Genomic DNA, 27,230 nt, shown 5'->3' on the forward strand with positions numbered 1-27,230 from the left:
TTGATACTCAAGATCTTTATTGATTCAACTGTAACAGCAACCGTTGGTGAAAATTTAATTTTTCCCGTAATTTCCAAACACTTGCTGGTTTGTAAGGACAGTTAAGAAAATCAGAAACGAAAACCTGACCATGGAGTCACACAGGGCTGCCTCAGGACTGCACGGTGCCCTCTGCTCTCCATCCACGCCAGTGAGACGGACAGAGGGGAAAGGGGACACCCACATTGAGGGAGACGGAGGGAAGACCAAGGAGAGTGCTGGCAGTCTCCACTTTTCCACTCAGAATGGATAGAACCGGGCCACTGGTGGCACAAAGACAGGGAAGGGCATTTCATTTTAATATATAAAATATTTTAAAGATGCTTAAAGTGGACACCCGAACATGTGGGTGTCAGTTTACCCCTGGGTAGCAGAGGGTCTCCTCACCCAGGTGAGAAGAGATGGGTTCCATCTCCAGGTGAAGGAAAGGCACTGGCTCACAGTCTTCATGGACTGAGACAGACATCAGGAGCAGGACGCCTCACCACACAGCTCACTCCTCAGCTCTAGTGTTCCTCCCCACCTCTACTGGTTTCAAGTAAAAATGACCCTTGGCCTGGGCTTGTTTTTTTTTTTTTTTTTTAAAGATTAAGATGGGAGAGGAAAAGGGTACACTGCAGGCAAGAAGAGATACCCCACTAGATTCACACAATCTCAGGATGTCCAGAGATTTTGGTTTAAAGCACCGGCAAGAGCTCCCTTTGGAAATTTCAATGTGGTCAAATTTCAAGCATTGCAGCATCTCTCTGCCAGCCTCCCACTCATTGGAAGGTGGCAGAGTGAAAGTTTAAATACCCCAAGAATGTGTTTCATCTCAGTACTATTTTCCATTCAGGATCCAGGCAGTATGGTCTGCCAGGGCTGCAGGCTGAAGAAGCAAAGAGACACCACAGATCATCTGAAAAGGGACTTGAAAGACTTCTCCTAAATCTAAGCTTTGCCAAAAGGTATCAACTTCCAGGCCCATCCAGAGAAAGAAATGTCAATTCCGCAGGGTGGGCAAGGTGACATGAACTGCTATCATTCCTTAGACTCCAGTCAGAAATGTCACGAGCTAGGCTCAGGGAAACCCCAACTCTCAACTGGGAAAACACGACTAGAACAAGAAATGTGCCTGGGGTGTAGGCATTCTAAATAACTGTGACCCAGCTGCCTCAAGATTTAATGTCATCTCTTATTTAAAGCTGGGAGGTAAAGAAGCTGGTGGTGGTAGGGGTACCACTGTATGGTCACTATGCCCCCTGTGAAGTCCAGACAGACACTGCCCTCCCAAGTAAACACTGCTTCTTTAAAACAGACACTAACCCCTCCTAGATGCCATGCATAGGTAAGAGATTGGGTTTCGCAGATTAATAAATAGCTGCCCATGTGCATATAGTCCAGAGACATGCTAAGACGGGTTAAGTTCTGACCCAGAGAGACAAGCACTGGGATACTGATACCTCAAGTCTCCAAGATGAGAACAGAAAAGGACTGTTTCTGGAATATTGCCGACAATACAATGAGCACCTTACACCAGGTGCCTTGATGCAAAGCAGGCACTGGCTGAGCGACAGCCTCTGGGGTAAAGCCCATACATCTAGCAGGAAATGTCTGATCTGGGAAGTTGAGGTCTGAGAGATGCAAAGAGCTGGTAACCCAGACAGCAAAAATAAAGACCATCTATTTTGACTCCACCTTAAAATCAGAAGTAAAAAATTTCGTTTGAAGGTGCTTTAAAGACAAGTTCCTTACTTCTAGAAGTACCTTTTCTTCTTTTTTTTAAATAGCTGCCTTAGCAGCATTGTTTTTTATTCAAGTATACTCTAAAGCAAGCAGGGCTATAGATAAGAAAATGCTTGAAGTGTCAGAGTGTAAATCTCAAGAATTTGCATCCTTAAGATGTCTGAAATCCCCAAAATCTTGGCATTGGTGCCAGGGACACAGAACAGACATTCACTAAAAATGTGCCAAACCGACAAAGCTTCATCGAAGCTTCTCTCAAGGGTGAAGACAGGATTGGTTCTTTTTAAGAACCTGCTTCTATTAAGAAGCCCAGGGTGAGGCAGGTGTGCAGTTAACTTTCACTGGATGTAAAGATCAAGCACAGACAGATATCTCTTATTCCCAGATGTCCCCCCCATTTACTGAGGTGGATTTCTGGGTGGGAGACCTGACCCCAGTCTGCTTTAGATGGCGTGGTTTGAGAGAGCAGGTGCCAAGCATCAACTGGTGGGGACCTGGCTTCTGGATACTATCGGCTTTGTTACTCTGAATCTGAATGGTTAGCTATTCTTCAGCCCAGTAACCCACCATCTAATTCATGTTTGCTCCCTTTGACAACCCCGACTGATCCATTTGAATGGCTCAACGAGAAGGATCCAATGCCCTTTGTCAATTCCTGGCTAAAGGAGAAAGCGAGCAAGCAGTATTGTCTTCTAGAGGTATCAAGTCAAGGACTTAAGCATCCTTGGGCCACTGGTAGTATACAACAGGAAAATGTTCAATTACCCTGGAAATTGCCATTTCTTGCCAACTCTCTCTAAACTGGCAGACGGTTATGGACAGTGCATTTTTCATGTTTGTTGATGTCCATCTTAGAGAACTATTCTCCGCAACAACACCTCTCTCAGTATAGCATCTAGTTTAAACCTAGCCCTTCTTGCTGATCTAGTTTCACCCTATTGGGGGAGGGGTCGTGTTAAGGTATATCCACAAATTTTTTGACACTGCTCCATTCACTAGGTGGGGTATAACCCCAGTTCCCTTGAGTGTAGCTGGGCTTAGTGGCATACTTCTAAGGAATGGGATAGGAAGGTATGATGATTTGCTTTCAAAGACTGACGTAAAAGGCACTGCAGATTCCTCCTTGCCCTCTCTGGGATCGTGTGCTCAGGCAACGCCAACTGCCATGCTGTGAGGACACTCATGCTGCCCTAGAGAGACCCACACAGGGAGAGACTGAGGCATCTTGCTCAGAGAGAGAGCCCAGCAGTGGATTCTCAAGGCCCAAGTGACTGCAGACCCTGCTGAAGTCCTGACTGCAACTTCCTATGGTGCCAATACCACCATGCTAAGCTGATTCCCAGGTCCTAACCACAGAAACTGACAGATAATTGCTCTAAAAAGATTTTAAGTTTGGGGATAACCTGTTAAATAGCAATAGCTAACAAAGATGAAGGATAAAACCCTTGGCTTGGAAGCCTAATAGCTAGAAGCTGGCTTCTCTACACTATGCTTTAGAGAACACAGTAGCTATTTACACAGGGTTCGAGAGAGTGGTGAACTCAAGTCACCACACTATGAAGGAGGTAGAACCATGAGAATGCACATCTTCTGCTGGAATTTGGAGGGAGGAGGTCATTTCTCATTAAGATGGATTGTCCCCAGAAGTATAGAAACATGGTTTTCCCCTAAGGAGAAAAGTACAAATAATTAGTAAGATTTTAAGAACCGTCTCACTCACATGATACCCTAAGGGTGTTGTTCCCTCTCCAGGAAAAGGCCCAGATAGATTAGGGCTTTAACTGTAGATGATTCCTTCCAAACACTCAGGAGGCTTCCCAGGTGGCTCAGTGGTAAAGAATCCACCTGCTAATGCAGAAGACGCAAGTGACGGGGGTTCAATCCCTGGGTCGGGAAGATCCCCTGCAGTGGGAAATGGCAACCCTCTCCAGTACTCTTGCCTGGGAAATTCCATGGATAGCGGAGTCTGGTGGGGTCACAAAGAGTCAGACATAACTGAGCTACTGAGCACACAAACACACCCAGGAGTAAACCACCTACTAGATTCTGGCTTGCCCTGAAAAATGATTTTATGAGGCATGGCACATGCCTCTGTTGAAAGTTTATCTACCGCCTTGTGAGATTATCTTTAAAAGGCCGATTTATGGAGGCCAAGGTAAATCTAGGGGCCTCCAGGAAAGAACTGCACCAAGCGCTATGGAGATCCTAACAGAGATGCCTACAAGATGGGCAGCTGCTGTATTATACAGCTGATGCTTCCAAGACATACTAGAAATACAGCCTCTGATTAGGAGGCCAAGTGCAGACTCCTCAAGATGGCAACTAAGGGGATCATAGCGTCGTGAGACTACTCAAGCTGGAGTTTTAATTTCCCACTATTCAGTGAGGGAGCCGAGTTTTCACTCGCAGCAGTAAAGACCCAACAGGGCATGCACTCTGCTCACTGACAGACTGACTACTCGCTGTAGTGGAGTCACGTTCCAGGGGATGCGGAGAAGGAAAAGCTTCATTCCCAAAGAATCAAGCTCCCAGGGGACAATGAAGTCCTGTGCAAGCTTGTCATGCAAATTACCAACACACCTTAAGTTTTTCCAAGAGTAAGTATAGTGAAATCTGGAGTTTAATAAAAATCAGAACAGAGATACATTAAAAAAGCAAGAAATATTTTTCTGATCATCAATTCTTGAGACTGAAAGCATCTCCAAAACCGTGGAGATCCAGCTTATTCCTGAGACATCAACCATCACAAAAGGTTTCACTCTTTAAACAATTCACATTTTGTAGCAGAAAACAGAACAAAGTTCCTCAGACATCCTTCCCTCTCTTCTAAAATGTATTTGCAAACAGGGTCTTTTCAGAGTTCAAAAGAAAAACAGCTTTCCATCTTAGCCAGTTGGCCTGGTACTCTCACCCTGGTATCTCATCTCTTAAAAAGATGGTTCGGAGCACCAAATCCAACCACAAATTCCCAGACACCAGTGGCTATTTTACTTGTCTTTCCATGAGGGGAGTCACTCTCCCAGGATTCCCACGCCAGTCAACAGTCAGGACCACGGGGTGGGGAACGAAGCAGCAGAGGATAAAGGGAGAGAATGAGGCTACCATGAACAACCCAGGGAAGGCAGAATGGTCCAGTCTCAACAGTCCACCCACTACGAACTCCAAACATGCACAGCCAACACTAGAGCGAGAGGAACAAGCTCATAAGGGACTGGGGGAGACAAGGGCTGGTGACATGGAACAGCAGACTCACCAAGGAACAGTTCTCACCTTCCTAACACCGGAAGATGTATAGTTAAAAAGTTGCTGTTCAAAACTGTACTGAAAACATATCTAAAAATAGGTCTGTACTCATCTTAAAAATAAAAGGTCACTCCTCAGATAAGAGGAGAGACAGATCTTATCAGATACCAACAGGTGAGGTATCTTGGATGTACATTTGAAAAATGGCCTGGCAGAGAAAAGGGAAGGAGGTAGGGAAAGACAGGGGAATTCAGAGTACCATGGGAAGGGCAAGAAAACGGAAACACATTTTTAAGCCCATGCTTATCTATCTCAGCAGCCAAACAAAGCAGGTCCACAAAGGAAAAAAGTGTAGTTCTTTGCTAAGAACATTCTTAAAGTGTTTAACTTTAAACTCAACTTTAAACTCAGAAATCAGAGACAATAAATAGCACGATGCTCATTGGACTAAGAGACAATGACTACTGAGCCTGGGTAAGGTACGCAAGTGGTTCAGTGTCTTCCGAGGTCATTCTTGGGTATCATCCTGCAGAGTATACTGTTAGGCCTTATCCAAAGTGCTTCTGTCCCGTGGAAGGGACCTGCTCAGGAGCAGGAGAAACCACCTGGATAGCTCAGGGTACAAAAGGACCACAGGCAACAAGATGCAAGCAGGGAGGGATGGGAGAAGGGGAGCAAAGAACAACTGGTGGCACAGGACTCCCTTCTGATGCAGAATTAGAAAATGTCTGCACAGCTGTGCGAAGAGACGGACCGGGAAGATGAACTATGATACTAAAGACAGAATACATTCCTCCCAGAAGGAGGGGAAGTGGACCTCAAAACCGTGCCCCAGGGTAATGCTACTAGAGTTGTACAAACTGTGTACTCTCCCCAAGGACAAACACCGCAAAGTAAAAGGGAAAGCAGCTCTCTTCCTGTTTACCATTTCCCTCCAGTGGTTTTCAAGACACCCAAACCTAGGCTCTTGTAAGACTGAAACCTGGGCAGGACAGTGAGGAGAGAGAGTAAGAACAGGAATTATGCTGAACCCATCAAACCTCTGTATCACTTCCCCAGACTCCCCAGCCAGTCAGTTATTAGTAGGTTGATACTGGATTTGGGATTAAAAAAAATGGGGGGTGGGGGAGGGGAACCAGAGTTTAACTGTTTTCCTCTGTGGGCTGCTTAGTTCTACAGAAATATGTCAAGAGTCTTCAATCTAACTGTCTAACTGGGAAGGGGAACAGGAAACAGGGAGAAGAAATGGTCAGATGCAGCTCATCTTTGCATCCTTTGGCACAAGGGGAAGGAGGAGGGGGAGGAGACAGCAACGGGGATTGCTGGTACTGCCTCTTCTGTCTTTGCGTCGATGATCCTATCAGCCAAATCAGGTACACACGTGTATCAGTGTTGCTGCTTTTCTTCTGATCCTCGAAGGACAATCAGATGTCCATCTCAAACTGAGCATCATCCCCTGGTTCGAATGAAGAAAAGGAAAAGTTGGGCACAAAAAGGAAAAGCAAAACAATTTTAACTAACATTCCCTCTGCACAAGAGTCAAAAAAGAATCCAAACTGTCCCACTCTCTGTAGCCTCGAAACAACTATTCTGCTCTGCCTTGGCTGGTCTTTTCAATCTGGGGGGCAACAAAAGGGTGGCAGTCACATCACCCACAGGCAGGAGCAATTACGGGAAAACTTTCCAGGTTTCACTCTCCTTTGTCCGAGGTTGACCAAACAGGAGCTTCTAGAGAACTCCTGGCCATTTATCAAGTTAGCACACTCTTCTGGAAGCTCTGAACTTTTAGCCCTGCTCGGAATGACACTCTGTCCATCAAAAACTCCTTTGGAATTTGAGAAAGTAGAAAGTTGGCTCACGTACAAAGGCCATGGAGTGCAGCCCAAGGTGTGCTTCAGGAGCTGGCCATTTCCACAGACATGGACAGGACTTACTATTAATGCTAAACGTGTGTGTGAGTGTGCAGGGAGGGGGAGGGGTCTGTGTTTACTGAAAGAGGCTGTCCTGAAAATGGGGTGAAAAACAATACTGCTTTTCCCTATACCATAAAAAAGACATTCTCCTTGTAAGCAGCAAGGTCTATTTCCTGAGGGTGATGGACGTGGGAGTTACTAAACTCTGCTGTGTGTGTGTGTGTTATCCCTAGTCCAACAAAGCCCAGGTTCAAGAAGTCATCTTTGGGATTTACCATCCCCTGATTTTGGATTCTTCCTCACCCCCACCCCTCTCCTAGATTAGATTTGGCTATGGTTTAGAACTCGGGTTTCCAGAACATCTCAGTAAGTCCTGGTGAGGGCAGTGTGGGAACCTCAGAGATGTATGACTGTACATCAGTTATAACTGAAGCATCACCATTTTTTCAGACTGACTTGAATCCCAGGGCTATCTCTTGGTCTCTAACACGAGCATCTCTTACCAACTGCATGCTTCCTGTCATGATTGTTCAAGTTGTTCAAATTGTTGACTTCTACTTTGGAGTCTTCAATTAAGGTGCCGGGGCTGGTGACTCCTGGGATATTGGGCAGATGGCAGGGCGGGGTCTGAGCCATAGGAGAGTTGCGACGATCCAACAAAAACTTTCGATCATAAATGATTCGAGTTCCTGGAAAACAGGGTTTAAAGAAGATGGAAGTTTTATATCCTGTTTCAAATATAATTTTACACCAATGAAAGTAAAAAGTTACCATCCCTTTCTTTGCTTTGAAAAATAAGAACTAGTAACAGTTCAAAAAGGCAGCTGAAATTATGAAGAATGAATCATTCTGGAGAGCAGAAAACTTAGGTCAAGTTTGAATTATTTAGGATGGAAAGTTTTCTAATACAAATTTTACAACTTTTTACCACCTTAAACAGGGAACAATCCAACCCTTTCTCGATGAATGAGGGTTGAGTATGAAATTCATTTATTGTACTATGTTGTGACCTAGGAAGTCTCAGGGCCTATTCAGCTGATGATCTGTATTCTCCTTAGACCAAACAGGATTTAGAAAGCCGAGGCTGTGCTTGAGGCCCTCCCCACCAGTTTCCTTGTCTCCTCCCTCACTGTTTGGCTAAGAACCATCTTTTTTCATGTCTTAAGTCAGTTTGGCTGCCATAATCAAATACCACACATGGAACTGGGTGTCTTACACAGTAATGTATTTCCTAACAGTTCTTGAGATTTCCAAGACAAAGACACCAGTTTAGTGTGTCTCTGCTGAGCGCTCTCTTCCAGACACGTTGACACCTTCCCACTGTGTCCTCCTATGAGGGAGAGGGAAGCAAGTGTCTCTTCTGCTGGGGTATTAATCCCACTGTGAGAGCCCCACCCTTAGGACTTCACCTGAACCTAATTACCTCCCAAGGCCCCATTCCTTGGAGAAGGAAATGGCACCCCACTCCGGTGTTGCTGCCTGGAGAATCCTATAGACAGAGAAGCCTGGTGGGCTACAATCCATGGGATCACAGAGTCGAACACGACTGAAATGACTTAGCAAGCAAGCCCCATTTCTAAATATCACATTGTGGGGGTCAGTGTGTCAATATATGAATAGGGAGAGCACAAGTCAATCTACAGGACATGCTTTACACTCATTTTAACTTAATGTGTCTAATCCGTGGGGTTTGGAAATTGGTGATCTGATTCCAACACTACGTAAAATAAGAGCCAACAGGCTGGGAAGGAGCCTGATGGTTTTCCCATGATCTAAGGGAAGGAGCTTCAGTGGATGGATTTTGTTCTGTCACTAGCAACACCCCCCCGCCCTCCGCCCACCTTTTATTCATGGCTAGGTTTCAGAAGAGTGAGATTTTTACTGTGAGATGTTCTTACTAACATTCATGCTGCAAGTCAGAACAAGATTATTCTTACTTCTGTAGTATACTAAACTCAGAAACTCTTGGGGTGAGATGGTGAAAAAAGAGCACAGAATAAAAGCAAGCTTTCTATTTCTAAATTATAGATCAGCAACAGCATAAACATTAAAGCACTGTAAATGAACCAAGCAGAAAATAAGCAGTAGATTCAACCTAAACATGTCAGGTATAACAGGAAGTCTGACAAACTCCTATTACTGTGCAGAGGCAATAAAAAATATTTTTTACTGCCTTGAGATATAATTCACGTACAACTCAAAGTGTATAATTCAACAGATTTTAGTATACTCCTGGAATGGTGCAACCATCCCCACAGTCTTTTTCTTTTTTGCTTTTGACTGCAACACATTGACTTGTGGGATCTTAGATCCTCAAGCAGGAACTGAACCCAGGCCATAGCAGTGAAAAAGCCAAATCTAATTACTGGACCACTAGAGAATTCCCACCACAACCTTAGAACACTATAATCCTCTACAAAAGATAACCCATATACATTTAGCAGCCCCTCCCCACTTTCCTCCACCCTCGGCAGCCTAGGCAACCAGTAATCTGTTTTCTGTCTCTACAGAGCTGCCTTTGCTAGGCATTTCAGTTCAGTTCAGTTCAGTAGCACAGTCGTGTCCGACTCTTTGCGACCCCATGAATTGCAGCACGCCAGGCCTCCCTGTCCATCACCAACTCCCGGAGTTCACTCAGACTCACATCCATTGAGTCAGTGATGCCAACGACCCAATCAAAAAATGGGCCAAAGAACTAAATAGACATTTCTCCAAAGAAGACATACGGATGGCTAACAAACACATGAAAAGATGCTCAACATCACTCATTATTAGAGAAATGCAAATCAAAACCACAATGAGGTACCACTTCACACCAGTCAGAATGTCTGCGATCCAAAAATCTGCAAGCAATAAAGCTGGAGAGGGTGTGGAGAAAAGGGAACCCTCCTACACTGTTGGTGGGAATGCAAACTAGTACAGCCACTTTGGAGAACAGTGTGGAGATTCCTTAAAAAATTGCAAATAGAACTACCTTATGACCCAGCAATCCCACTGCTGGGCATACACACCGAGGAAACCAGAATTGAAAGAGACACATGTACCCCAATGTTCATCGCAGCACTGTTTATAACAGCCAGCACATGGAAACAACCTAGATGTCCATCAGCAGATGAATGGATAAGAAAGCTGTGGTACATATACACAATGGAGTATTACTCAGCCATTAAGAAGAATACATTTGAATCAGTTCTGATGAGATGGATGAAACTGGAGCCAATTATACAGAGTGAAGTAAGCCAGAAAGAAAAACACCAATACAGTATACTAACACATAAATATGGAATTTAAAAAGATGGCAATGACGACCCTGTATGCAAGACAGCAAAAAAGACACAGATGTGTATAACGGACTTTTGGACTCAAAGGGAGAGGGAAAGGGTGGGATGATTTGGGAGAATGGCATTGTAACAGGTATACTATCATGTAAGAATCGAATCGCCAGTCTATGTCTGATGCAGGATACAGCATGCTTGGGGCTGGTGCACGGTGATGACCCAGAGAGATGTTATGGGGAGGGAGGTGGGAGGGGGGGTTCATGTTTGGGAACGCATGTACACCTGTGGTGGATTCATGTCAATGTATGGCAAAACCAATACAGCATTGTAAAGTAAAATAAAGTAAAAATAAAAATTAAAAAAAAATAAAATAATGAGTTAACTACTGGGTGACTTTAGCAACAGGTATTTTAGAAAATGCATGAGTTATCTACTAAACTTAGTGGCACTTTCACTGCAAATTTGTTTTTCAAATTCCAAGCAGAAGACTTTACTAAGAAAAAATAAAAAGAGTCAGTGATGCCATCCAGTCATCTCATCCTCGGTCGTCCCCTTCTCCTCCTGCCCCCAATCCCTCCCAGCATCAGAGTCTTTTTCAATGAGTCAACTCTTCGCAGGAGGTGGCATAGGTGCAATTATGTAATATGTGACCTTCCGTGACTGCTCCTTTCACTTGCAGGTTTTTAGGATTCACTCGTGTTTGGCATTTATCAGTACAGCTGATCCTTAAACAATGCAAGTTAGCACTTTTTCTATTGTAAGTACTATAGCACTATACAGTCCGTGTTGGCTGAATCCATGGATGCCGAGGGCCAATGATACGTAACCCGTGGATTAACCCCCATGTTGTTCAAGGATCGATTGTACTTAATTTATGTTTATTGACAAATAATGTTCTGTATTAATGTATATCACATTTTATCAATCTGTCCATTGAAGGACACCTGGGTTTTTTCCATTTTGAATAATGCTGCTGTAAACATTCATGTACAAGATTTTGTGTGAACTCCTCCTGGGTATATAAGACTCCTGGGTATATACATTAGTTTCGGGTATACAACAAAATGACTCAGTTACATATACACATGTATAAAAGCTTCATATTCATAGATGATTCAGAAATATTTTCTCCTGTGAGGTGCCTTTTCAATTTTTTTCAAAGTTTTAAATTTTAATAAAGTTCAATTTATGTCTTTTTCTTTGGTTGCTTGTGATTTTGGTGTCATCTCCCAGAAACTTGCCTAACCAAGGTCACAAAGATTTGTGCCTGTGTTTTCTTCTAGGAGTTTTACAGCATTAATGCTCACATTTAGGTCCTGGAGTCATGGGGTCCAACTCTGGTTTGTGTGTGTGGCCATCCAGCTGCACCACCATAATTTGTTGAAAAGACTATTATTGGATATTTCCCATTTAAATGTCTTAGTATCCTTGTCAAAGATCAATTGGCTATAATTGCGAGGGTTTATTTCTGGGCTTCCATTGATGGATGTGTATCCTTATGACACTAATACACTCTCTAGATCTGTAACAACTTTTGAAACCAGGTGAGTCTCCTAACATTGTTTTTCTTTTTCAAGATTGCTTGAGGTTATTTTAGGTATCTTAAAGTTCCATATATGCATTTTAGGGTCAGCCTGTAAACTTCTGCAAAGAAGCCAGTGAGGATTTTGATGGGGACTGTACTTTGAATAGATAAACTTTGGGAGTAGTACCATCTTAACAATATTGAGTCTTCCAATCCATGAACATGGACCATCTATTTATATAGACATTAAAAGATAAATGTCTATCTTTATTTCAAGAATGTTAGTTATATAGTTCCCATAGTATAAGTTTCATGCCTTTTTTAGGTTAAACTTATACCTGTTTTATTATTTTTATGCTATTATAAGTGGAATTATTTTATTTCATTTTTGGATTGTTCATTGAAAGACACACAATTGGGTTTTGTATACCAATCTTGTATTCTGAAGCTTTACTAAACTCACTTATTAATTAATTTTAACAGTTTTTTAGTGAATTTTTAAGTTACATTTCGTTTTAAATGGACACACAAAGTAAATAATTCAGAAGAGAAGCCATTCTGAAGAATTACGACTTTAATGATGCTGTTAATGTTCTCAAATATGGCCAGGGAAAATACGGATACAAAACCACAGTATTTCATGTGTTTGAATATTAGATCACTGGTAGCTAAAAAAGTTGCTGCAGATATATGGCAAAAAGAAAGGAATCAACCCATCAGTGACTAAGGATTCTATGGTGTAATTCAAAAGCATTTAATATGCAAAAAACCAAAACTATCAAAAGAAAAACATTAAGACTTGACTATAAATAAAATGCTAGGAAAAAACCCTTTTTTCCCCCTTTTTTGATACTGTGTTTAGTGTGAAATTATATAAATTCCAGGACAATTAAAAACCTAAAATATTCAGGGTCTCTTAAAAATGTGCATGCACAGACACATCTTATGAAGCAAGAACTTTCAGTAATTCAATCTCAACTGCCAGTCACATTTATGTTAGCCTAATTCAATGTCAACCAACGCATCCATAACTAACTCGAGAGAAGCTGACTGTAAATCTCTAATGGAAAGGTAGACATACCAGGGAAGTAGAGGCAGGACAGGCAGACAGTATAATCTCATATGCTGCTGCTGCTTAGTTGCTTCAGTCGAGTCCGACTCTGTGCAATCCTATGGACTGCACGGCAGCCTGATGGGCTCTTCCATCCTTGGGATTCTTCAGGCAAGAACACTGGGGTGGGTTGCCATGCCCTCCTCCAGAGGGTCTTCCCCACCCAAGGATCAAACCCAGTCTCCTGCACTGCAGGCAGATTCTTTACTGTCGAGCCACCAGGGAAGCCCCATAATCTCATACGGTGGAGAGCTAAGACCGACAGACTGAGACACAGAGGTGTAACCAATTATAGAGCTTTAAAGGTAACTACCCAGGGCTTCCCTGGTGGCTCAGTGGTAAAGGGTCCACCTGCCAATGCAGGAAACATGGGTTCGATCTCCGATCTGGAAAGACCCCACATGCTGCAGACCAAGTAATCTCATGTGCCACAAGAACTGAGCCTGTGCTCTAGAGCCCAGGAACCACAACTGAGCCCACATGCCTCAACTACTGAAGCCCGAGTGCCCCAGAGCCCATGCTCCACGATCAGAGACACCACTGCAAGGAGAAGCCCATGCACCACAACTAGAGAGCAGCCCCCACTTGCTGCAACTAGAGGAAGCCCACACAGCAACGGAGACCCAGCACAGCCAAAAATACACAACAATAAAGGTAACCGCTCGGAAGAACCAAAAACAATACAACAATTTATAGACACTGGCAAATGGAGAGGGGGGAGGAAATAAGAAGTACAGAAAGTAATGAAAGTGTCCCGTATCCCTCATTTTCATAACAGGGAGTCAACAGTATCCTCTAATGTTAAGAAATCAAGAAATTGTGGTATTAATACATATTATTTATAGCAACAGTGGCTAACCAGTAAAATCACTACAAACAGGAACTGTAAAAGCAGCAGTCTACTGGCATTTTGCTTTGCATTTCAGGTGCCTCTGTTCAGTTTTCCTTTTTTCTATTTTGTTTTTAAAACATGCATATTTTAGCCTTCATGTTTGGATTTCAAAACAAATAGGAATCTTTAGATCTAGGTTAACATTAGATATCTACACACATTCTTCATTCCTTGGTGACCAGTTATTCGGATAAATCTAGTACCCTGACCTAGCATTTTCTAAATGCTGACATTACTAGGAAAACATGAGAGTAAAATTGAGTCCTTTTGATGGAGAACAGAGAGTAAGGAGAAAAAGCTTCTACTTTTTGATCTAAAAATTAGTGATTTTCAAATGGCAAGGAAAAAGAGGCAAATAAATGAGATCCAAAATTATGCCTGCCAAGATGGTTAGTACAGAAAAAAGGTCATTCAAATCTAAGGGCCTCTTTTAAGACCAAGAAGCTTAGTTTAAATGATTATCAATCCATAATTAAGCTATATACACTCAAGAAATTGTATAACCTAATACAAAACTGCCTAGACAAAGTTCCCTGTAATATAGTTAACTGATGAGGGTAGTAGTTACTATACTTTCACAGAGCCCAGACCATAGAACTGTTTAAGGCTGCTTCCAGAACTAGAATTAAGCAGCCACTCGTGCAAATAAACATCTCAGAATAAGAAACAATTAAGTAACTTGCCCACTTGAACAGGTGGTGACAAAACCCTCCAAGAAGGCTGAGATTAACCTGCACCTTCCCAACAACATCCCAGGCAAGAAGAGAAAATGTGGAGTCAAACAGGGCTTCTCTCAGGGGACTTTCCTCATCAAGGAGGAAAATTGTTTCTCATAAAACCGTAGTGGACTCCCCGCTATGATCATTAGGCCAGAGCTGAGTCAGATGCCCACCATTCCAAACACTGGGGAAGCCATAGTGTAGTCAGGGTATATTTTCTGGGGCTTGGTACACTACTACTTTTAAAATAATGAGGAAATCCGGGGTAGCATGAAAGAAGAGAGAACAGCTGTTGGGCTGGAAATCAATACTGTCAGTCACATCCATATTTAATATTTACCTAAATTTAAATGCTCATTTTCCATAGTAGAAAACTATTAGTATCTAAAACTGAGAAACACCATTAAATCATGTTATTCAGAAATCCAGAGGTAAATGCTAGAAGAAATAGCTGAAAGAGTTTAAAATGGTTTCTCCAGGAATGGAACTAGAGATGAGATGGGACGTGAGACTGTTGTTTTTTGTTATTAGCCTAATAATACTATATGCAGAGTACATCATGAGAAACGCTGGGCTGGAGGAAGCACAAGCTGGAATCAAGATTGCTGGGAGAAATAGCAATAATCTCAGATATGCAGATAACACCACCCTTTGGGCAGAAAGTAAAGAACTAAAGAGCCTCCTGATGAAAGTGAAAGAGGAGAGTGAAAAAACTGGCTTAAAGCTCAACATTCAGAAAACTAAGATCATGGCATCTGGTCCCATCAGTTCAGTTCAGTCGTTCAGTCGTGTCCGACTCTTTACGACCCCATGAATCGCAGCACGCCAGGCCTCCCTGTTCATCACCACCTCCCGGAGTTCACTCAGACTCACACCCATCGAGTCCGCGATGCCATCCAGCCATCTCATCCTCGGTCGTCCCCTTCTCCTCCTGCCCACAATCCCTCCCAGCATCAGTCTTTTCCAATGAGTCAACTCTTTGCATGAGGTGGCCAAAGTACTGGAGTTTCAGCTTTAGCATCATTCCTTCCAAAGAAATCCCAGGGTTGATCTCTTTCAGAATGGACTGGTTGGATCTCCTTGCAGTCCAAGGGACTCTCAAGAGTCTTCTCCGATACCACAGTTCAAAAGCATCAATTCTTCGGCGCTCAGCCTTCTTCACAGTCCAATTCTCACATCCATACATAACCACAGGAAAAACCATAGCCTTGACTAGACGGACCTTAGTCGGCAAAGTAATGTCTCTGCTTTTTAATATACTGTCTAGGTTGGTCGTAACTTTTCTTCCAAGGAGTAAGTGTCTTTTAATTTCATGGCTGCAATCACCATCTGCAGTGATTTTGGAGCCCCCCAAAATAAAGTCTGACACTGTTTCCACTGTTTCCCCATCTATTTCCCATGAAGTGATGGGACCGGATGCCACGATCTTCGTTTTTTGAATGTTGAGCTTGAAGCCAACTTTTTCACTCTCCTCTTTCACTTTCATCAAGAGGCTTTTTAGCTCCTCTTCACTTTCTGCCATAAAGGTGGTGTCATCTGCATATCTGAGGTGATTGATATTTCTCCCGGCAATCTTGATTCCAGCTTGTGTTTCTTCCAGTCCAGCGTTTCTCATGATGTACTCTGCATAGAAGTTAAATAAGCAGGGGGACAACATACAGCCTTGACGTACTCCTTTTCCTATCTGGAACTAGTCTGTTGTTCCATGTCCAGTTCTAACTGTTGCTTCTTGACCTGCATACAGATTTCTCAAGAGGCAGATCAGGTGGTCTGGTATTCCCATCTCTTTCGGAATTTTCCATAGTTTATTGTGATCCACACAAAGGCTTTGCCATAGTCAATAAAGCAGAAATAGATGTTTTTCTGGAGCTCTCTTGCTTTTTTCATGATAAAGCGGATGTTGGCAATTTGATCTCTGGTTCCTCTGCCTTTTCTAAAACCAGCTTGAACATCAGGGAGTTCACGGTTCACGTATTGCTGAAGCCTGGCTTGGAGAATTTTGAGCATTACTTTACTAGCATGTGAGATGATCACTTCATGGCAAATAGATAGGGAAACAGTGGAAACACTTTATTTTTGGGGGCTCCAAAATTACTGCAGATGGTGACTGCAGCCATGAAATTAAAAGACTCTTATGCCTTGGAAGAAAAGCTATGACCAACCTAGACAACATATTAAAAAGCAGAAACATTACTTTGTCAACAAAGATCCATCTAGTTAAGGCTATGGTTTTTCCAGTAGTCACGTATGGATGTGAGTTGGACTATGAAGTGCCAAAGAATTTATGCTTTTGAACTGCGGTGCTGGAGAAGACTCTTGAGAGTCCCTTGGACGGCAAGGAGGTCCAACCGGCCCATCCTAAAGGAACTCAGTCCTGAATATTCATTGGAAGGACTGATGTTGAAGCTGAAACTCCAATACTTTGGCCATCTGATGCGAACAACTGACTCACTAGAAAAGACCCTGATGCTGGGAAAGACTGAAGGCATGAGGAGAAGGGGACGACAGAGGATGAGATGGTTGGATGGCATCACCAACCAAATGGACATGAGTTTGAGTAAACTTCAGAGTTGGTGATGGACAAGGAGGCCTGGTGTGCTGCAGTCCATGTGGTCGCAAAGAGTTGGACACGACTGAGCAATTGAACTGAACTGACTAACAACACTATATGACTTTTAAACTTTACTTTCATAGGTAGAAAAACAACAGGGTGACTGCATGAATACTGAAGGCATTTTGCTAAATCAAACAAGTCAGTCACAAAAGATCAGTATCTTTTGATCCCATGTATATGAGGTACCTGGACTAGTCGAATTCACAGAAAGTAGAATGATGGTTGCCAGTGGCTGGAGGTAAGCAAGTAATAGGGAGTTACTGTCTAGTGAGTATAAAGTTTCAGTTTGGGAAGATGAAAAAAGTCCTGGAGATGGACGGTGGTGATAGCTGCACGACAATGTGAATGTACTTACTGCCATGGAACTGTATACTTAAACATGGTTAAAATGTAAATTTTATGTTACTTACATATAAGAAATATACATGCTTTCAGACTTCTAGGCCTCAGAAACACAAGAAAACAAATTTGTTTAAAGCCTCCCCACACACAATCATCTTTTTAATATTAAGAGAAAGTGTTTTAGAAATAAAAAGCAAACCCCATTATAAGCAATTGGGGGTGGTGAGTGACTCAAAAAAGTATTTGTAACTATTTATATATATATGTGTGTGTGTGTATAAATATATAAAACAGACTAACACTGGAGCCATGAGGAAATCTAGAAATTTAAAAAACAACAAAGCACTTGGCAAGCAACCTCAGTATTCCATTAGGAATTTTTAACACCCTCCATCTACGCCTCATATAAAGGCTCACCAAGAGATCAGAAACAGACACAAGATGAACAAGCAGCAGAAGTGCACACGTGCTACATCTCTCAGCCATGTCCAACTCCCCACAACCCCATGGACTGTAGCATGCCAGGCTCCCTTGTCCACGGGTTTCTCCAGGCAAGAATACTGGAGTGGATTGCCATTTCCTTCTCCGAACAAGCAACAAGTGTTTCCAATACACTCAGAAAGGTAGTCTGCCTCTTTCCCTCTCCCCACCTCCATCCCAACAGTAAGAAGAAAACATAAGAAGTGAAAAATGCAGAAAGGACTTACAAAGACAGTGGTTTTCTCTGTTTTTTATTCTACCAGCTTAGGAAGGTAATTAACAAGGTCTGTGTTTCACTATGTTAGAGAACATTTTAAATGCATTTCAGTTTTAAACATCTGTTCTTCATGGAGGCTCTGGATGGAACAGACTCCTAAAAGCTCTCTGCCAGATAACCCAGAGGAGGGTAAAAGGTGCTTGACCCAGTATCCTCCAGGGAGGCTGATAGTGGCCAAATCACGTTCAGTGTGTACAATCATCAAATCTCTAAAGTGCTAATAAAACCAAGAGAGGGACAATTTTTACATCAGCAAAAGGCACAATTAGAGCCAGAGGATATTATAACTTAGTATGGATAAATAATTATGGCAAACGGAAGACATCCAAGGTTTGTGAAAAGTCAATTCTACTGTCCTTTGAGTTAACTGCAATTCTCATAACCAGGAGCAAAGATTTCCAAGACATTAATTCAAAGGATGGCTCCCTACCCAATCACACAGGACTCTGCAAGAGTAGAACATACACCCAGGCTGAAAGGGAAATTGATAATGACCATGCTCCTATTCAGAAGGTTCTGTGTTAGAAGAGGCCTTAGACAGCATCTGGTGGAAGCCTGTCATTTTACAGATGGAGAAAACAACATTCAAGGATCACACAGTGAGTGACACAGGAGTCAGGAGACCAACACAAATAAGCAAGGCAGTCTAAGCAAATCTGCCTTTCTTGAGTCTGGCCACAAAATGATTTGAAACAAATGACTTTTTAAGTTAGCACCAGGTACAAAGTGGTATACAAAACCACAAATTAATCTAAAATAAATGCCAACTGATTTTAAGACTATCAAAATAAAGTATGTCAAATATGTCCACATCTGTTTGGGTTTGAGTACTTGTCTTGAAGTAAATCTTCTTCACAATAACTACCTGGTTCTGGTTCCAGGAAAATGCTGGTTGGATGCGCCAGACTGTTGACAGCCATCTGGATCAACTCTTTGGATTAGATTTCACACAAGTTGTGGTTCAGCCTCTGTAATGCTAGTAATTAATGAGGGCTCACTGCTTTGTATGGGGAGAGCACTCAGATTCAAGCCTGGCCTTCATTCCCACTTCTTGTTTTCCTCCCAGTTCACTCCTCTTGGGCACTTAAAAAAATAAAAATAAAAACAATGCAAAATACATATCTACCAACATCTTCTACTTACAGTAAGGAATCTGAACTCATCAATAAACTTCGTAAGAGGCAAAAGCCTACTGAACATCACTGGTCTAGGTCACTTTATTTACGTGCTGCCTCTTCATTATGGTTCGAGGAACTTATCAGACCAGAGAGTGGTTTCATTTCAATGTAAAAGCAGCCCAACTCTAACATAAACATTCGCCGGTGATGAGATGAGCACCTCTCTGAGGCCCAAAGCATTAATTATAACATCTTAAAAATGAATCACAAGCCTAGCAAACTTTTGATAGGTTCCTCTTAGAATGGACTTCCCAGGTGGTGCAGTGGAAAAGCATCCGCCTGCCATGCAGGAGACATGGGTTTGGTCCCTGGCTCGGGAAGATCCCGTGGAGTACAAAATGGCAACCCACTCCAGTATTCTTGCCCGGCAAACCCCATGGATAGGAGCCTGGCCTTGGAACCTAGGGAGCAATCAATGGTCTATCTTTACCAGTCCTCACCTGCTATAAACATCAGGCCATTTCTTCAAAAAATTAAAATTGAATGAGGTATTACACTGATACTAAAACCAAAGATACCACAAGAAGAATCGACAAGTATCTCTTAGGAATATAGATGCAAAAATCCTCAACCAAATAATAGCAAACAGAATTCAGCAACATATAAAAAGGATTATATACCACAATTAATGGTACTTACTCTGGGAATGAGAGCTTGGTTCAATATCTGAAAATAATCAACATGATACATCATAGCAACAGAATAAAAAACAAAAATCATAGGATCATTACAAAAGATACAACAGAAAAAACTGCCTTTGATAAAATTCCACTTCCTTTCATAATAAAAATAATCAACAAACTAGGAATAATAGGGAACTTCCTGAACCTGATAAAGAGCATCGATGAAAAACCACAGCTACCATTTTACCTAATGATAAAAGACTGGAGGTTTTCCCCTAATACCAAGCACAGGTCAGTGGTATCTGTTCTCATTCTCTTGCCAAGTTTGTTCAACACTGTACTGAAGGTTCCGGTTCTAGCCAGGGCAATTAGGCAAGAAAACAAACAAAAAAGGTACCTAGATCAATGAGGAAGAAGTAAAACTATCTTTATGCATAGATGACTGTGGTCTTGTATACAGACAATACCAAGGAATCTATAAAATTTGCATTTTCCAGTTACTGATTCTTGTTTATTAAGCATTTTACTTTTTAAAAGAACTCAATGACATGAACAGCTTTAGTTCATCAGGGCATTTGTCCTCAAGATCTAAAAGACCATTTATTTAGACATAAATACTCACAAATTTCTGAGCTTTTGGCTTCAAACTGTGGCCTGAGAACCAGGTGAAAAGGACCTTTAAAAACTAGTCCTGTATCACATAAATCAAAGCAAGATCCTCTATGACCCACCTCCAGGGTAACAGAAATAATAAAAACAAAAGTAAACAAGTGGGACCTGACTAAACCTAAAAGCTTTTGCACAGCAAAGGAAACTATAAGCAAGGTGAAAAGACAACCCTCAGAACGGAAGAAAATAACAGCAAATGAAACAACTGACAAAGGATTAATTTACAAAATATAAAGCAGCTCATAAAACTCAATGCCAGAAAAACAAACAAACCAATCAGAAAGTGGGGAAAAGACCTAAACAGACGTTTCTCCAAAGAAGACTTACAGATGGCTAACAAACATGAAAAGATGCTCAACATTGCTGATTATTAGAGAAATGCGAATCAAAACCACAATGAGGTATCACCTCACACCAGTCAGAATGGCCATCATCAAAAAGTCTACAAACAAAAAATGCTGGAGAGGGTGTGGAGAAAAGGGAACGTTCTTGCACTGTTGGTGGGAATGTAGATTGATACAGCCACTATGGAAGATAGTATGGAGACTCCTTAAAAAACTAGGAATAAAACCACCATATGACCCAGCAATCCCACTCCTAGGCATGTACCTGAGGAAACCAAAATTGAAAAAGACACATGTATACCATTGTTCACTGCAGCACTAGTTACAACAGCCAAAACATGGAAGCAACCTAGATGTCCATCGACAGATGAATGGATAAAGCAGTTGTGGTACATACACACAATGGAAACATTGCTAAGCCACTTCAGTCGTGTCCGACTGTGCGACCCCATAGACGGCAGCCCACCAGGCTCCCCCGTCCTACTCAGCTATAAAATGGAACCCGTTTGAGTCAGTTCTGATGAGGTGGATGAACCTAGAACCTATTATACAGAGTGACGTGAGTCAGAAACAGAAATATCGTATTCTAATGCACATACACGGAATCTAGAAAAATGGTACTCAAGAATTTTTCAGGGCAGCAATGGAGAAACAGAGACAGAGAATAGACTTCTAGTCATGTGGAGAGGGGAGGAGAGGATGAGCTATATGGGAAGAGTAACACGAAAACTTACATTACCATATGTAAAATAGCCCACAGGAATTTGCTATAAGGCTCAGGAAACTCAAACAGGGGCTCTATCAACCTAGAGGGGTGGGATGGGGCGGGAGATGGGAGGGAGCTTCAAAAGGGAAGGGATATATGTATACCTATGGCTGATTCATGCTGAGGTTTGACAGAAAACAACAAAATTCTGTAAAGCAATTATCCGATTGCTTTCTTCTTTCCAACCAGGTGAACTAGTTTTCCCACGTTAACTTTACCCTGTCTTATCAGCAAATCTTACTTTTTTTCATCACATCACAGTCTTTACTGCTGACTGGCGGTGAAGAATCTCTGATATTCATTACTGTAGCTATTTGAGTTCCCAAAATTATTTTGGCTGAGTCCATATAAAAACAGAAAATCTGACAGTCCTTAGTTATTGATTATGACATGTCCACATACCAAAATATTTTTTGTCCATACAAATCCATGAAGCCTGAATTTTACTCAAGACAGAATATCAAAAAATTGAAAGGACATGATCTGCAACTCTTTACACACACACACATGTAGTCAAGCCTACAGTTGTCTCCAAACCATGCAAGACCCCTCCCATAAAATCATTTTTAAGACATCAGTCCTCAAAAAGTCCTTGCAGAACGCTAGCAGTGCCAACTTACAGATGCACGTTTCACCCATAGGCCTTGGGAGAGCAGAAGGGAGTTGCGCACTACCAGCCTGGGTGAGCTCCGTCTTCCCTCATCAGGTTGTGTCTCACCTGGAGCAGGCAGAGGCGCTCTGCTCCACACAATACACTGCTGCGCACCCTGCAGCCGAGGGCTGCTGCCTTCCCGGGCAATCTCTCATCGGCAAACACGAACCCAGCACAAATGTGCACCCACCGCAAAACTGAGCTACATCTTCTGGTACACACTTTGGTGGCTGACGAATATGAGACTTAAGCCAAATCTCCTCTGGAATGACAACACATGTTAATTTTTGTTACTCTGAGGTAAGTAAATGCCATCTTCCTTGAACACAAGGCAAAGTGACTGAACAACTTTCAACATGTTTTTCATGCACTTCAGTTAAAAACTGAAACTACAGAGCCAAACAAGCACATTTGCTGGTTCAGAAATTTTTGGCTAGAATAAACTCAGGTCACTGTATTAGAAACTTTATAACAGTGAGAAACTGGCCTTCCTTCCCCATATCTACAGAGCTCTATTCACTTCTCCCAACCAAGGAACTAGATTAACACTCAGGACTCTCCCCAAATACTCTTACTTTTTTCTGGCTCACACCAAGTGGATTCCTTTCCTTTCTTCCTGTCTTCTCCTTTATCCCCAGACCCTTCCAATGGCCTTCAGGGAACCAACCAATTAGAGCCAACTCTTCAGCTGGCAGACAGGATGCGCAAGGGTGTGAACAAGATTTCAGACTAACAGTTCCCTCTGGCGCTCATTAAGGCAACAGCATACTTTTCCACAGCTGAGGAGGATGTTACGCAGGAAAAGTAAGGCAAGAAGAAAGGCTCAAAGAGGTCTCTTTGTTCATTCCCCAGAGCACAACCCTCTCAACAAGGAGACAGTTCGAAACTCATTTAAAAAATAAATAGATAATAAGGTAGCAAAAAGTATCACATTATCTGGCATTCCAGAGGTAGAAGAGCCTTCTTAAATGTTTGCAAACTTCCTTTCCTAGGAAGATGTGCATCTTAAGACAGCAGAGAAAAAACCTGGAATAGGAATGAGGACACCAAGTTTGAGACTACCAACTGACATTAATTAGCTGTATGACACTAACAAGTTACTCAATTTCTCTCAATTATAGAAGGAAAGCATTAGGTCCTTTCCAGCTAACCAGACTGTTACAAAAGTGAAGCAGACTGTAATAACTTTACCTTTCATTGAGGCTAGAAGCAGCTTCTCAAAGGATGAGCCAAATGTCATCCCTATTCCTCCAAAGGCAGATAAAACAAAACAAAATAAAAACCCAAGGGCGTTTTGCTTTGAACTTGGTCAAAAATTTTGTTCTTCCTTAATAATGAGAAAAGGGTACGCTTCTAAAAACATGGGAAATGTAAGAGGTTACAGAAAGTTTTCATTTCCCAACTCTCATTTTCCAACCACAGAAGGCAATTTTGAGAAATCTTTTCAAGGGTAAGCTGTATCCTCTGTGGGGAGATGGCAAGTTCATCATGTTGTCAACGTCTCTGCCCAGTCTGATCATACAGGGCATTCAGCACATCAGCGGTTATCTAGAATGCTCTGACCTGTGTATGACACGCTAGAAGCTTGAGACAGGAAATTCTAATCCCCTTCCTTCCTACTAGAGATTTCCAATACAAGCCTACTATCACTTTCTAAATGTTTTCCAAGTCTGAAATATGTAACTTAGCACTTGACTCTCTAAGTTTTTCATTTCAGAACTAAAAAGCTTTTCTACCACCAAGATTTTAAGACCACTGAGTGAAGACTGCATTTCCTACTTTTGTCTGTGGTCCCCTTTTGTGCAAAGCACTGCCCTGGACCCACATAACTCACTGAAGATACATACCTAACCACATCAATTCAGGTGCCTAAAGGTGACCAATAACCATGATTCAGGGAAAGAAAATTACATAGAAGAGAGGGAAATGTAACAAAAGAAATGAACAAATCATCAGAAAATTGGAAATTTTCCAAAGGGAGGGGGAATTAAACCAGTAAGTACTGCATATCTAGGTGGCACTGAGGTAACTGCTATAAAACAGTGTTTAAATCCAACCACAACAGTGCTATATCTTATAAACATATTAGGTAGGTCTTTGTGTTAAAAATTTAAAGATCACAATGTGCTCTACTAATAAATAACAGCTCTGTGTAACAGAGGAGCTAAGATTTAAGTATTTAAATCTGCAATTAAAAAGCAGAAACCATCTGGAGACAGGGTAAGTGATATTTGAGAAAGTAGATGAGGATTATGTATGTAGGGAGGAAGGATAAATGATTCAGTATTTCCGGCAGAATCTTTCCCAAACACTGTAGGAACTAATTCAGACTATCAGATAGGCTTGTATCTTTAAGGCACACTTAAAGACTATGCCCTTACTTTAAAACCATAGAAGCTTGGGTGTTTCAAATATGCCTAAAGGTGCCCCTGAGGTTTTTCCCTCAGAGGAATAATGATTAATATACAGCTAAAAGTTTAGTTCCTTCCGCAAATAATTATCTGCTACTATGACATTGGTACTAAACTGCTGGAAGCACAGGCATTACAGAATTCACAAGGAATTCTGGAAGAAGTTATAAATTTCTTTCCATCACCTCGGAAAACAATATCCATTTCTTAAACGCTGTCAGTTCAAGTTCAAGACAACCTATGGAGAGCAGATCCTGGTTTGCCAAATCTTTCACGATTAAAAGGCGTGCTCAGAGGCTGGCCTTGACCCGATGAGGTCAGGAGGGAGGTTTCTCCAATGAGGTAAGCCACCTCACTAGAAACTCCACTGTTTCACAAAGTTAAAACTTCCTTAAGCCCAGTTCTCCACATATATCAATGAACGTCTCCAGCCTGGATCATTTGAAAGTATTCCAAGGCAGCCACGCCACCCCTAGAGTTGCCTGGGTGGATTCCTCTGTAGAGCTCTCTCCACAGATTTCTTATTCCTTGTTTGCAAGATCTTCTTACTCTACCGTCTTGATATTGTGCAATGATTAAAAAATGGCCCAGGCCTAACAGCAAGGGATTGGCTGGAGTACAACTGGTGAGCCCAGCCCACAGGAACCAAGCTAGCAATCCCGTAGACAGCAAGGGCTGCCAGCAAAGTCCCAACCCTCTAGCCAGAGGCCACCATCAAAAAGCTAAGTAACCAAGTTAAAAACGAAGCACCATTCCCCTCATGAGGTCCCTCAAGATCGCTCTCCAGTCTTCTCCCTCTGGAGAAAGCCCAGTCAGGGGACAGGCAACCTTTGAGCTCCCTTTTCCCGTGACCAATTAATTCCAGGCTCTTTACCTCTACCCCAGTGTTCTTCCTTGTAAACAGTCTTGGTCGCACTTTGAAAAGCAGTGCTCAGTGACCCCGTTCTGCACGGCCCCTTCCCCCGGATGAAGCAGTCCCGCCGGGGAGGGTCCCGTCTTCCACCTACCTCCACAGGCGTCGCCGCCAAAACTCTACCCTCAAGGCTGCCAGCGCTCCTTTCCCTGGGCTATTACTTGAGCACGATTTTATCACTTCTCCGCCAGCCTGGGGACTCCCCCCACCCGTGGGGCCTCGTCCAGCGAAGTAAACAATGCTGTCAAAGCAGGATAACACTGGGCGAGGCTTCCAAACTCCGCATTCCAGCCTCCCCCCTCCTGGAGTTCTAGAAGCAGCAAAACAAGTCATCGTAGGGTCCCAGGAGCAAACTACTCGCCCCAACTTCCTTTCTAAAAAGGCCGGGAGACAGCTCCAAAATCAAGCTTCAGTGTGCACAAAGACACTATACGTAAGAGGCAGAGGGAATGCGGAGCGAGTGCAAAGCCAAGTGTAGACGAATTTGCCCTAGAGTAGGGGCGGAGGAAGGAGAAAACTGGGTCGAGTGAGTAAACCTGCCACGAAGCGGGAACAGGGGCTTTTTTTTTCACGAGAGGAGAGCCAGCCACGTTCCCAGAGTGGGCACGCACTAAACAGAGTTGCGGGAGAGAGAACGCGAAGTTAAGGTTCTCGAAAGCAGTCTCAAGGGGGTTTCGGGGGAAGCCCCAAGAAAGGGGCTTTGGTGGAGCCGGGGTGGCCCGAGCGGCCCAGAGTGGATACGCCCTGAGTTAAAGGACCGTGGCGGGAAAGTGCGGGGACACCGCGGAGGTTAGCGCGGGCGCGCTCGGGCCGCGCGGGCGCCGACGCTCACCTCCCGGTGTGGTGGAGAAGAGCGTCCCCCCGGGCGTGGTGCAACAGTCATGAGGTAGCTGCGCGGCGTCGCTGATCGGCACGGTGCGGGTGGGGATGGCGCGGCTCTGGCTGGGCTGGTGGCCGCTGCCGGCGGGCGAGGACATGGCTCTGGGCGCGGGCTCTCGGGCTTTGTCCGGCGGGCGGGCAGGCGGGCGGCGGCGGCGGCTGAGGGCCCGGGCTGCTCCAGCTGCTCAGGCGGGCTGAAGGGCGGGCAGGGCTAGGCGCGCTCCGCTCGCTCCTCGCTCGCTTCCTCTGGCTCCCTCGTCCCGCTCCGCTCCCGCCGCCGCCCTCTCAGCCGCCGCCGCCGCCGCCGCCCTATCCTCCGGCCTCCGCCAGCAGCCTCAGCAGCAGGAGCAGCGGCAGCAGCGGCGACGACGACGACGACCGGAAGCGGGCGAAGGCGGGAGCCAGAGGGAGGTCGGGGTAGCTGGTCGGCCGGACGTGACGTCACGAGGGCGGGTCCTGAGCCGCAAGGCGGCTGGCGGGGCGGGGCTTATGCCCCGAGGGCGGGACGCGAACCGGACAGAACCTACGCCAAGTGTTTGTGAACTGGGCGTAGGTGTGCTTGGAAAACGGATGTGGGCTTTTTATTATTATTATTATTATTATTGTCAATCAACACTATTTGAGTTGACTTCTGTTT

The 27,230-nt window shown here is 43.3% G+C and overlaps 1 protein-coding gene across 1 annotated transcript; it reads right to left on the reverse strand.

Moving 5' to 3' along the window:
• Window positions 1-26,976, reverse strand: EIF4EBP2 (eukaryotic translation initiation factor 4E binding protein 2). The gene is made up of 3 exons (XM_018042327.1): window positions 26,547-26,976; window positions 7,424-7,609; window positions 1-6,463 (listed from the first exon to the last, which is right to left on the reverse strand). Exons 1-3 carry the CDS (start codon window positions 26,689-26,691, stop codon window positions 6,432-6,434), a joined length of 363 nt encoding a protein of 120 aa, XP_017897816.1. The 5' UTR covers window positions 26,692-26,976; the 3' UTR covers window positions 1-6,431.

This window comes from Capra hircus, chromosome 28, assembly GCF_001704415.2.
Source record: "Capra hircus breed San Clemente chromosome 28, ASM170441v1, whole genome shotgun sequence".
NCBI classification, from domain to species: Eukaryota; Metazoa; Chordata; class Mammalia; order Artiodactyla; family Bovidae; genus Capra; species Capra hircus.